Source organism: Salmo trutta, chromosome 7 (assembly GCF_901001165.1).
Source record: "Salmo trutta chromosome 7, fSalTru1.1, whole genome shotgun sequence".
NCBI lineage: Eukaryota > Metazoa > Chordata > Actinopteri > Salmoniformes > Salmonidae > Salmo > Salmo trutta.
In genome coordinates this window covers 12,121,073-12,135,045 of record NC_042963.1, presented here as the reverse complement: position 1 = coordinate 12,135,045, position 13,973 = coordinate 12,121,073, and the positions used below count along the sequence as shown (strand labels likewise).

At 42.9% G+C, this 13,973-nt stretch overlaps 1 protein-coding gene across 1 annotated transcript in view; it reads right to left on the bottom strand.

Moving 5' to 3' along the window:
- The window catches only part of tmem117 (transmembrane protein 117), an 83,966-nt gene that overhangs the window by 52,267 nt on the left and 17,726 nt on the right, over positions 1 to 13,973 (bottom strand). The window contains exon 3 of the mRNA XM_029758004.1: positions 3,804 to 3,936. Coding sequence (XP_029613864.1) covers positions 3,804 to 3,936 — 133 coding nt within the window. The remainder of the gene's footprint in view (positions 1 to 3,803; positions 3,937 to 13,973) is intronic.

The following is a 13,973-nucleotide window of genomic DNA, read 5'->3' as shown; positions in this document are numbered from 1 at the left end:
GGTCCTGGTTACCCATGTTAATCCCTAGTCTGGACAGCTCTAAATCCTGGTCCTGGTTACCCATGTTAATCCCTAGTCTGGACAGCTCTAAATCCTGGTCCTGGTTACCCATGTTAATCCCTAGTCTGGACAGCTCTAAATCCTGGTCCTGGTTACCCATGTTAATCCCTAGTCTGGACAGCTCTAAATCCTGGTCCTGGTTACCCATGTTAATCCCTAGTCTGGACAGCTCTAAATCCTGGTCCTGGTTACCCATGTTAATCCCTAGTCTGAACAGCTCTAAATCCTGATGGACACATTTAACATTGAGGTAAAGACATGTCGCTCTCATCATTTAGCATCTTTTAAATGACTCGATTTGAATAAGTAATAATAGGTCATTTCTAGTGAATATATTCCTGCCGTTGAATCAAGCTCAGTGCAGTCTGAAAGGTCCAATAAATGAAAGTATCTCAATGAGCTTGGGGTCAGGGACAGCACACAGTGACAGGTCAGTGAGATAGCAGGAGACAGACACACCTCCCCCACAGCCACACACACATGGACTTCTTCAGATGGGTGTGAGATGGGAACAATATGTGGTATGTGGGGGCAGACCAGCAGAGCAACGTCTCCCGCAGCGCTCCATCGCGGTTGGCTGCAGAGCGCAAGGCTTCATGGTGTGTTTTCTCAAAGACATAATTATTCTGAGGTAGACCAGTGCCAGCAGATAGACTTTACAGAGTCTTGGCAATAACTGTGCCTTGTCCTCTGTGAAGAAAAAAAGAAAAGGGAAAATAGCATTCATTCCCACCCAGAGGCTTCCTATCCTAAACACCACAGAGGGATGTTATAGTACTTCTCTTTTATGCTTTGCCTCAGTAAAATTACAACCACCTCATATTGAGTGAAGGAACGGGAAAGATGGATGCAGAAAAGATTTGGACACGGATCAAAAGACTTAAGTTTTACTGCACCATCCTTCCTCCTCCTTCTCTCCTTCCCTCCCCTCTTGGATAATTGCTGCATTGGCTCCATTCAGAGCCCCGAGCCCATCTCATCTGAGGTGCATCCCGGTCCTGCCTGGCAGAGTGTGAAAACACTGCTCTTACAGGTCCGTCTTCAACAGAGATGTAAACACTAATCGTCTCTGGCAGAGCCCTGGCCTTCTGAAAACACAGAGGAGGAGCAGGGAACAGAACAGAACAGTCATGAGAAAAGTAGAGGAGTAGAGCAGAGAAATGGCGGGCTGATGGCTCCTACTGCCTCTTGGCGGGCTGATGGCTCCTACTGCCTCTTGGCGGGCTGATGGCTCCTACTGCCTCTTGGCGGGCTGATGGCTCCTACTGCCTCTTGGCGGGCTGATGGCTCCTACTGCCTCTTGGCGGGCTGATGGCTCCTACTGCCTCTTGGCGGTCTGATGGCTCCTACTGCCTCTTGGCGGTCTGATGGCTCCTACTGCCTCTTGGCGTGCTGATGGCTCCTACTGCCTCTTGGCGGACTGATGGCTCCTACTGCCTCTTGGCGGACTGATGGCTCCTACTGCCTCTTGGCGGGTTGATGGCTCCTACTGCCTCTTGGCGGTCTGATGGCTCCTACTGCCTCTTGGCGGTCTGATGGCTCCTACTGCCTCTTGGCGGGTTGATGGCTCCTACTGCCTCTTGGCGGGCTGATGGCTCCTACTGTCTCTTGGCGGGCTGATGGCTCCTACTGCCTCTTGGCGGGTTGATGGCTACTACTGCCTCTTGGCGGGCTGATGGCTCCTACTGCCTCTTGGCGGGCTGATGGCTCCTACTGCCTCTTGGCGGGTTGATGGCTCCTACTGCCTCTTGGCGGGTTGATGGCTCCTACTGCCTCTTGGCGGGTTGATGGCTCCTACTGCTTCTTGGCGGGTTGATGGCTCCTACTGCCTCTTGGCGGGTTGATGGCTCCTACTGCCTCTTGGCGGGTTGATGGCTCCTACTGCCTCTTGGCGGGTTGATGGCTCCTACTGCTTCTTGGCGGGTTGATGGCTCCTACTGCCTCTTGGCGGGCTGATGGCTGGATGCGTTCACTTGCTATACAACAGCACCATCTATCTTTCTAATTAGACAATTACAGCCTGAAATGGCTAGGTAATGTCATTGGAACGCTCATTTCAGAGGCACTTTGAAATGCCTGAAGGACTATTCATTGTTATGTCTAGTTGACATGACCAATTGAAAGTGCCTAGCTCGTTATGTCTGCACCGTATCCCTGTTCTTTTAGTGCTTAGGCTGCATCACTCACAGTGAGGAATAAATGATTATTCCCATGGTGTAGTAGGATGACATGCTCTCAGACTCCAACAGAAAGATGGCCACCAAAATATGGTAAAGATCTCAAGACAGCAGCTATTAGATCACACATCCAATAGACTAAGGCTGGGTGATATACACCGAGTATACAAATTATTATGAACACCTGCTCTTTCCATGACATAGACTGACCAGGGTCATGCAACTCAATATTATGTTCTTAATGTTTTGTACACTCAGTGTATACTGGATTTTTTACAATACAGTCTATAACAATATTTTGATACAGTGCTAAATAAAATGAAAAGTTCAACAAATTGCACTAGTTCACTGTTAGTTTTAAAACCATCAGAATGGAGAAAGCCCATTAAAATCACATAGAATTCATTCATTTGTTGCCATTCAAGGCTCACACACTACTCATAAAACATATTTAGAACTTTTATTATTCAGACTCATAAAACAAACCAATACCAGCATACTAGAAAAAAAGAAAAAAGAATATCGCCCAGCCCTCCCATAGACATGCACAGACACACTTCTGTCACTGCTCAAGGCAGTACAGGCACTATATCGGACATGTGAAAGCATGAAATAGGAGAGTGGTAAAGAGAAATCATCTTTGTGACAGACACACTCAGAGAGACTGTAAATGTAACTTTTTCCTGAGCGGGCAACATTTATCGTATCATCGGACTTGCTGCGCTGCTCAGCCATGAGTCTTTGCGGTTCCCTTCCTCAATCAACCAGAAAGAGCAGACATGATGGATGTCACTGTCACAGCTCTGGCCAGTGTGACTGATAGCCTGATTATACAAGCATATCCCCCTCCCCTGTATAGAACAACAACACCTTACCGCTGGCAATATTAACCGGCTTGTCTCACCTTATGGATGGTGGAGTGTTTTTGTTGCTATTGAAATGCGTTACATGACCGATCTTATTATGGCCCAGGCTACTTCAAATCACAGCTTGTGTTAGCAATAGCTTGTGTTAGCAATAGCTTGTGTTAGCAATAGCTTGTGTTAGCAACAGCTTGTGCCATGTGAATGTTATACAACCAAAACAAACGCATGGTAAATCATAAGCCCTCGACCTCGCAGCTGGCTGGATAAAAGGATACATTTTCTATCTCAGACTGACTGCCACATCAAAATGCTCAAATGGATTCCTGTCACTGGCTTGATGTGTGTGACTGACATAGCTCTGCAGCTGGTTACCCACTAAGTGTAGGTAAACCAGTGGAGTAGAAGGTAAAGAGGAAGCCATCTTGACTGATGTAATCAATAAACCAAGATGGCCAACCTGATCATAATTGAAGTGTTATGGTGGTGCTGAAGGTGAGCTTTCAGGTGCCCTCCCTTCACTCCATCTCCTCCAACCCCAACTCAAAGTCTCGACGTGATTGATCGGACTGAGACTGAGCCTCCTCTCAGGTGAGACGTTTGATCTATCACATGGTTAACTCGAAGAGAGAGAGAGAGAGAGGTTCTAACAAATGAAAGCTGTGAGAGATGAGAGAGACGGATGAGACATTGAGTGGCTTACCCCATGCTTCCTGCCATCAGGAGGATCAGGTTGTAGATGTGTGAGAAGATGAAGAGGAAGAGGATGGTGCTGAAGAACATGGTCATCCAGGAGCCGTGATCCTCACGGAACATTTTCAGACGCAGATAACGACCTATATGAGGGCATGAGGAGAAGACACCTGTTCAGTGGCAGGCTCCATTCACAGGGCAGTCTATTCCCTCAGTCAGTCAGTGGCTGTGTCCCAAATGGCACACTGTTCCCTATATAATGCACTACTTTTGACCAGGGTACTTTTTACCAGGGCGCCCTGGTAGGGAATTGGGAATAGAGTACCATTTTAGATGCAACCCATGTCTGTCTGCTGAACCAGGACATATGATGAAAGAATGGGCTATGTTCATAGACATCAGTAACCATTCCATCTGTTAGAAACGCACCATTTAAGTATTGTAATGATGTGACCATTTTTTATTTTGTTTTGTCATTTTTCTTTCATTTTTTTCAGAGTTACAGGTTCCCCAAAAAATATAATAAATCCATATAAAAGATAGCCAGCCATCTTAGAGCCAACATATTTTTCGCTAGAGTGCTGCCTGCCAGCAGTAATCTTCTCTGAGATTCAAGGGGCTATCAACGTTAAGTAACATAATAGACGGAAAGCATTGAATATTTAAATTCATTCCAAATGAATTTTGTGACTTTTCCCCAGAAGCATTTAACTGCAAGGTACTCCTTGTGCCTACCTGAACTCCCTGTGCCTACCTGATTTAGGGGACACAGGGTCAATTTCATCTTAAAACTGTTTTCTGGTGTTAAATACAGTCTGTGAACAATTGATAGTCTGGATTACAGGATACCAAGGTCATATTTTTCAATTACATCTGTGGGCCATACTTTTTTAATGGTTAGCTCAGAATGTGAGCTTTCCAAAGTTGTTTATATATTATAGAGATCAGTGCTTTCGGGAGCCCAGATTATTTATTTATACATCCCATCATTGGATGTTTCTGTAGTTGGGTTTCCCAAGGGACTCCATAGGCCAGCATAGCTGACCTAAAATATTTCATATAACAAATTTGTTGCCTGGTAATGTGTATGTATCTTTCAAATCTTGGAATGTTCTAAAACCATTACTGTCCATGTTATTGATAAGGGTATGGATTCCGCATTTGGACCATTGGAGGGATGCAAAAGGCCTCAAGGCATTATTGTGACATATTGGAGCATGGGCATGCCATTTTGATTCCCAGTTACATTGTCATTCAACTTTGCGCCAAATAGAGATTGTGAGCAATAATAGGATCAAAGAGTAGTTTACGGGATATATCAGTGAAGACCACTCTTTCAGGCCAATAGGACACACAATATTTTGCTCAATACTCAGCCAGAAGAGTCATGTCTAAACCAATTTAGGATGGGGTGAAATGCTAAAGGCTGGAAATACAATTTAAAGTTTTGTACAGATAGTCCTCTTCCGTCTTTCCCTCTTTGTATACTTATTCATTTAATCTGGGATCTTTTACCTTGCCATATACAGTTGAAGTCGGAAGTTTACATACACCTTAGCCAAATACATTTAAACTCAGTTTTTTACAATTCCTGACATTTAATCCCAGTAAAAATTCCCTGTCTTAGGTCAGTTAGGATCATCACTTTATTTTAAGAATGTGAAATGTCAGAATAATAGTAGAGAGAATTATTTATTTCAGCTTTTATTTCTTTCATCACATTCCCAGTGGGTCAGAAGTTTACATACACTCAATTAGTATTTGGTAGCATTGCCTTTAAATTGTTTAACTTGGGTCAAACATTTCAGGTAGTCTTCCACAAGCTTCCCACAATAAGTAGGGTGAATTTCGGCCCATTCCTCCTGACAAAGGTGTGTAACTAAGTCAGATTTGTAGGCCTCCTTGCTCGCACAAGCTTTTTCAGTTCTGCCCACAGATTTTCTATTGGATTGAGGTCAGGGCTTTGTGATGGCCACTCCAATACCTTGACTTTGCTGTCCTTAAGCCATTTTGCCATAACTTTGGAAGTATGCTTGGGGTCATTGTCCATTTGGAAGACCCATTTGTGACCAAGCTTTAACTTCCTGACTGATGTCTTGAGATGTTGCTTCAATATATCTACATAATTTTCCTTCCTCATAATGTCATCTATTTTGTGAAGTGCACCAGTCCCTCCTGCAGCAAAGCACCCCCACAACATGATGCTGCCCGTGCTTCACGGTTGGGATGGTGCTCTTTGGCTTGCAAGCCTCCCCCTTTTTCCTCCAAACATAACGATGGTCATTATGGCCAAATAGTTCTATTTTTGTTTCATCAGACCAGAGGACATTTCTCCAAAAAGTATGATCTTTGTCCCCATGTGCAGTTGCAAACCGTAGTCTGGCTTTTTTATGGCGGTTTTGGAGCAGTGGCTTCTTCCTTGCTGAGCGGCCTTTCAGGTTATGTCGATATAGGACTTGTTTTACTGTGGATATAGATACTTTTGTACCTGTTTCCTCCAACATCTTCACAAGGTCCTTTGCTGTTGTTCTGGGATTGATTTGCACTTCGCACCAAAGTACGTTCATCTCTCGAACACATCTCCTTCCTGAGCGGTATGACGGCTGCGTGGTCCCATGGTGTTTATACTTGCATACTATTGTTTGTACAGATGAATGTGGTACCTTCAGGCATTTGGAAATTGCTCCCAAGGATGAACCAGACTTGTGTAGGTCTACAATTTTTTTTCTGTGGTCTTGGCTGATTTCTTTTGATTTTTCCATGATGTCAAGCAAAGAGGCACGGAGTTTGAAGGTAGGCCCTGAAATACATTCACAGGTACACCTCCAATTGACTCAAATGATGTCAATTAGCCTATCAGAAGCTTCTAAAGCCATGACATCATTTTCTGGAATTGTCCAAGCTGTTTAAAGGCACAGTCAACTTAGTGTATGTAAACGTCTGACCCACTGGAATTGTGATACAGTAAATTATAAGTTAAATAATCTGTCTGTAAACAATTGTTGGAAAAATTACTTGTGTCATGTACAAAGTAGATGTCCTAACCGACTTGCTAAAACTATAGTTTGTTAACAAGAAATTAGTGAAGTGGTTGAAAAACGAGTAGACTCCAACCTAAGTGTATGTAAACTTCCGACTTCAACTGTACATTTTAAAATCGCACTATGAAATTTATCTCAATAGCCAGAAGAGGGAGCCATTGGAAGAATTGACCTACAGAAATTCAGCCGTGGCAATATCCATTTTGACAATAGATATTTTTTTCCATCTATTGAGTTCCGATTGAAATTACTTGAGAGTTCTGTTAAAGTTTCTGGCAATGGTTTTATCTAATGAAGGAACTATATCTACTCCCAAATATTTAAAATGGGAAACGATTGGGGTTCCATAAGTAGAGATGGAGTCCGTCCTCAATCGGGGTCTTGAGAGGCAGTAGCGCTAACATGGTTAGATTAATTTTAGAATTTGAGATTAAGCTAGATGTATATATGATCTTCAATGTGTTTGGGAGCAATTGAGATACATTGTCTAGATAGAGTAAAATATTGTCTGTGTATAATGAAATGAAATTGTCAGTAGATTTGAGAGAAATTGGTGTTATTTCCTTCGATTGATGCATTCCCTGGGCCAGAGGTTCCATGGCTAATACAATTGGATCTCCTTGTCTACTGCTTCTAGTGATTCTGAACAGAGCAGATACTGCCTGTTATTACTATGGCTGAGGGATTGACATTTTTAATCTTTGATTCATTCATTTGGATTCTGATAGTAATTCCCCTGTTTCAAATTCAATAGCTGATTAAAGACCATTCTGAAGCGCTATGTCCTCCTTTCAAAACAGATTTTTACTGCAATTTATTTTGGTGATGAACTAAACCTTGCCAAATGAACTGAGTGTTCTAAAATGGTACCTGTTTAGTACATAAAGTCAGAGAATATCACTGGTCGGTGCTCTTTGGTAAATCACAGACCACATCATGTTTTCCACAAACTCTTTTCAGCAATCTGACTGAGACCCTGTTTTGTTCCAAGTCCTCTGATGCTGCCTGGCTTGTGTTCCACGAGGACAGTTCAGCATGATTAGATTGATTATGCAGACATTTATGACCTGTGGTGTTTTTCCATTCTTCTGGTTGGGAATCAAATTACTAGGAAAGATCTCTCTGCTAGAGCATGAGATTGATTCAGATAGTCCACCTTCTGCCCTGAATACATAATCACAGCAGGCCTCTGGTGCCAGAGTTCCTCTATACAGTTTATGAAATTCCATTACACCACTGTTCTTTTGGATTTGAATGAATCGATCGGTTTTTGCTAATGCAAGGATGGACTGCGTTGCCCACAAAATGATCAACTAAGTGCATAGTTTGTATCATTTTGACAGCTATCTACATCAGATGAAATGTTATTTGTGGCAATAATAGGAATACATGTCAACCTAGCAACATAATCCATATGACAACACAACACTAATCATACATTTTGCAAGTAGTGGCTTAAACCAATGTCACTGCAAAACAGAAAATGATAATCCATTGGATATGTATAATCAAACTGCAGCTAGTGTGTATAACAGCATTTTCTATCTCCCTCCTGCTGCTCGGTGCTCATACAGTACAATGCCAGTCTGTCCCGTGTCATTGGCCCTGACCCCAGGTCCTCTTTCCCCACAGGGAGGCCATACTTTTGCTAACACAAGCAGCAGGCTTTCCCTCCTTCTGGTTCCCCTTAAGAAACCTCAGCCAGTGCCGATACCAGCATAGCAGCACCATGCTCTCAGGCACAAATCTTTGTTTTGGTCTCCCCCAGTCAGTCAGGCTCTTTTAGAGTTACAGCCCCTGGGGGTAGTGTTTTGTTGTGTCAATACTCAGAAGTTTGAGACAGGACACCACTGCTCCATTTATTTCCCCATTACCACAAGGCCCTGCTCCCTCTCTCTGAACGCCTTACATGCTGTTCAATCTCAGCTCGCTCACCTCATTCTCCCCATAAAACCAAAGCCGCTGCGACTGCCTCAGAGAGGTGGAGTCCCCGAATGCTGTTTTACGACCATAATGAATGGCACTTCTGTCTCTTCAGGCGTTGCCCTGGGTTTTCATACTGCAATGCATTCTTATACAGCCTTTGATACAGCAGACAAATTGAGGTCTCCACTACATAAAGCACCATGTACTGTATAAGATAGTACAAAGAAGAGGTGGAATACCATTTACATACAGAACAAAGAGATTAAATTGGCTACATTCCCTATAACCAAATTGTGTTTAACCCCATTCAAAACAGTTGTGAAGTGGTAGATGCATCGATGTGCAGGTGCCTAGCTAGTGTGGTTTGTGGTATTTCGAGGTTCATCACAGCTCCATAATTGAATTGGTTTGCACGGATGAACTTAATTGCCTGTAGTGCCAATGAGCCCCAGCTCTGCAGCGTGTGTACCGGCAGATCTGACTCTTAAAGTCGCCAGCGCAGCCAGCTAGCACGGTGGCGAGCTCTCTTCTCGGAGCCAATCAGTGTAGGATTTAACTAGGGGTGATTCAAGATTATTCAGCGGACTGCCTTGAGTCACCACACCTCCCCTCCTTAGAGAGGCCCGATAACGAGTGATTCATGAGCCACTTCTACACCGTTCAGCTAGGCACGCACACAGGCACACACACACACACACACAATTCCATTTCTCCAGATGTTGGTCTCCTATCAAAATTCAAATATGTGTGGTTGTCTCCATCTAGTGGTGATATGGTGATAGTACCACAGAACTGACAGAACTGATGCTGAATTGGAGAAAAAATCAATTATACAATTATACAGGATTCATACTGACCACCATCTAAATGTGATGTGGAAATCGTTAAATGTGATATGCGCATGACCACGTTGGTTTCCACTGTTTAAATCTAGCAAACCAGTGAAATAATGAATTCTAATTTCACATTAAACAAAGGTCATGGCACCAAAACAGGATTTGAAAAGATGCGAGAGAAAGAAAAAAAAAACACTCCAATCCTGTCGGTTAACAAGCAGGCACGTTGGTGCCAGACAGCTAAAATACAAACACACCTTGACAAACTGGAGCAGGCAATCAATCAAACACACACACAGTGGGAGTCACAGCCCCAGACTGATGAAAAGCACACAGCTGGTGGAGGTGTTCTGACTGACTGACTGACTGAGACCTGAGACCCAAGCACTGTCTCTCCTGTCATCATGATACCAATCATCAATAACTCTCTGCTTTTTGAACAGGGTAAGAACGCTCATTATTTCACACTCACTTTATGATTCAGATACATTCACGTTGTATTGTTTTCCAATATGACTGTAGTTTGTGGCCACCAAAACAGTATTTATGGTATAATGTGGTCTTTTGAATGGGTATAATCTTCATTTTCTATCAAATGTTTTTCAGTATGTTTGGAAAGTTTTTGGTTTGTGTGAAAGACCCCACAAAAATGACTTAGAAGCCTCACAATAGTGAAAACCTTTAGGGTAAGCCACGTGAAGATCAGAACTTGTCTTTGCAACTCTGAAAATAGAAAACTCTTCTGGCAGTCTGTTGAAATGTGATCAAAGTAATTGTCACCTGCTTGCGTGGTCAACATAAGGGTCATTCCACAAAAAGAGTGACTTCTGGTATTTTACGTAGAAATTGTGCACCAATATTTAATTTTAAAAGCGTTACATTAATATATCAAATGAAGTGCCCTTTAATATACACCACATGGGGAACTCAATAAATCCACATTTTTTATGAATAAAAACTTGCTAAAGTGCAAAGATTCCCTCTGTGCATCCTCTGTGACTTCAAGGAGGAATTTAACCCACTTAAGCTCAACATTTCTCTAAGTTTTCACTATCATTGGAAAGCCCAAGTTATTTTGTTGCTTTGACAAAGTCATTCGTGAAGATTATTATTTCTTTAATGTGATTAATGATTCATTTACGTCTGTCCCTCATTTTAAGGTCATCCCTGTTACAACTGAACTCTCTTTTTAATATGGTGAAACTATTCCTTTTGTCTATCAAAAGAAACATTGAACATCTAATAGTCAAATCATAGTGTAAAAACAGGTGAGCTGGTTCTACTCTTTTCGGCCATTTTCTGGTGTTTTGGAGTAGAAATCTGAGTGGGTCGAGCATAACATGTCAACTCTGTTACCAATAGATAGTCAGGCTACAAATGTTTTCACAATTGCACTTTTTTTTGTGAAGCTTACATTCAATTGATACTCCCACACAACAAGCTTCCATTCCCCCTGTCAAAAGGGGTTTCATGGCTGATTCAAGATTAAATCATCAACCCTGTTATGGTCAAACGTTACTTTATTTGGCACTTAATAGGCAATTACTAGTCATTTTTTTATTTAACCTCTCGAGCTGGGAAAAACGTGTTTATGAAGTTGAACATGTGATCTTTATAAAATAATGTTAAAATTAGGTGAAATCAAACGTTTTTTTTGGACAAAGTTAAACTTCTCAAAAGGCACCGAATTGGTGACACTACCCTTCAATAGCCAGTCTCTGATTGAAGGCAAACAATGTGTTTCCATATTGGAGTGGAATACAGGGTTAATTATTCCCAGCACAACAGCCAGGCTGTCACTTCCTGGTGACTGGGCACAGGGCTGAGGGGGTGGATGGGGCTAAGAAGGTTTAGAGACAGGCAGGCAGGCAACTCTACATTCATCTATTTATGATAATGGTATATCCTTGCTGAACCTCGGCTAGAATAACTTTGATGTGGATCAATTGAAATGCAAAGTAATTATATATGGCATGAAAGACCAACCTTAATACTACTAAACATAGTTTGTTTTTGTTTTTATACTGTATTAAGTGATCTTGTAAAATGCCCCATCCCACAACACAGAGGTAATGTTTTGGGGTAAATACAAGCTGTTTGAAATCATGTTTTTAAATGGCCATCTATTGTCTTTCCCCAGCCCACACAGTGCCATTCCTGCCCCTGAAACAATCGGAGGTGTTCTGCAGTCGGTTTGAGAATGGCCAGTGGTACTGCTACGTCATCCTGGTCCTCTTCACCTTTGCCCTGCCCCTGGGGATCCTGGGTAACGTGGCAGCGTTGCTAAACTATACCTGCTTCAGGAGGACCAGCAGTCTGTCCACCAGCAACGTGTTCCTACTCAACCTGGCCCTGTGTGACTCAGCCTGGACCCTCACCCTGCCCTTCACCATCTACTTCAGCCTCCAGAGGCCCTTCCTCAGGGACATCCAGATCTTCTGCCAGCTCAAGAAGATCTTCTTCAACATCAACATCTACGGGAGTATCTTCTTCCTCACTCTGATCAGCTTCGACCGCTACGCCGGCACCGTGCACCCCATCAGCTCCCTCAGGTGGTGGGACGCTTGTAAAGCCAAGCTCTGCTGCGCCTGCGTCTGGATCTTCCTCTTCCTGGGCTGCATCCCCGACCTCTTTGTGACCTTCGCCTTCCAGAGACCGGGGAACGTGACCGTGTGCATGGACAACATCCAGGGTCCATTCGTCTTTGTCAAAACCATCTCCATCATCAAGACTCTGTTGGGCTTCGCCTTGCCGTTCAGTGTCATGCTGGCCTTCTATGGGATGACGGTGCGGGTTTTACGGGGCCTCCCTCGGGGGAAGAGGAGAGGTGGTGGGGGTCAGTGGGTGGGGAAGCCCCTGATGCTCATCACCGCTGCTCTGCTGGTGTTTGTGGTGTCCTACGTGCCCTACCACGTCATGATGATGACCCTGGTGTTTATGAGGATCAACGACCAGGTGACTCCGGCCAACGTGCACGTCCTCTATGCCTCCTATGAGTTCTTTGAGGCCATGTGTAGTGTGAGCAGCTGCCTGGACCCAGTGCTGTACATCCTGGCTAGTGACAGGTTCCAGAAGAGACTGAAGGCCCTCAGGAGGGGCCAAAATAGGGGACTGTGCTGTAGGCGTAGCAGGAGGGTAGCGGTGGAGGGCTGACGAAGGATAGAGTCTCCTACCATAGTTAGCTATACGTATTCAATTAAATTCATGAATTAAATCTATAAAAAAAATCTTTCTTAGGTTGTTTTATTTGATGATCTCAAAATACACATATTGAGATGTCTCTGAGAGATTGCCTCTCACAACAGATATGCCAACCAAGTGTCTGTGTTCATCTAAAGAGCAAGAAAAAAGGGTTGAAAACGGGGCCAGAATTGAACATGTTCAAGATAAAACAGAAACGGTAATGAGAGGAAATGTTGCAGTTGGGGAAACTCAATATCCTCTGACATCAGAGATGCACTGACACAGAACACAGTGCCTTCAGAAAGCATTCACATCCCTTGACTTTTTCCACTTTGTTTTACAAAGTGGGATTAAAATGGATTTAATTGCCATCTTTTGTATACGATCTACACAAAATACTCTGTAATATTAAAGTGGAACAACAATTCAAAAATAAAACGAATATATCTTGATTAGATAAGCATTCAACCCCCTGAGTCAATCCATGTTAGAATCGCCTTTGGCAGCGATCACAGGTGTGAGTCTTTCTGGGTAAGTCTCTAAGAGCTTTCCCCACCTGGATTGTGCAACATTTGCCCATTATTCTTTTCAAAATTCTTCAAGCTTTGTCAAATTGGTTGTTGATCATTGCTAGACAACCATTTTCAGGTCTTGCCATAGATTTTCAAGCAGATTTACGTTAAAACTGTAACTTGGCCACTCAGGAACATTCACTGTCTTCTTGGTAAGCAACTCCGATGTAGATTTGGCCTTGTGTTTAGGTTATTGTCCTGCTGAAAGGTGAATTCATCTCGCAGTCTGGTGGAAAGGAGACTAAACCAGGTTTTTCTCTAGGATTTTGCCTGTACTTAGCTCCATTCCTTATCTTTTTTTATCCTGAAAAACTCCCCAGTCCTTAACAATTACAAGCATTCCCATAACATGATGCAGCCACCATTATGTTTGGAAATATGAAGAGTGGTTACAGTACATTCAGAAAGTGTTCAGACCCTTTCAATTTTTCCACATTTTCTTACATTACAGCCTGGTTCTAAAAATGATTAAATATGATTTTTTACTTAATATACACACACACACAATACCCCACAATGACAAAGTGAAAACAAGTTTAGATATTTTTGCACATTTTCTAAAAACGTAACTGAAATACCTTATTTACATAAGTATTCAGACCCTTTGCTATGAGACTCAAAA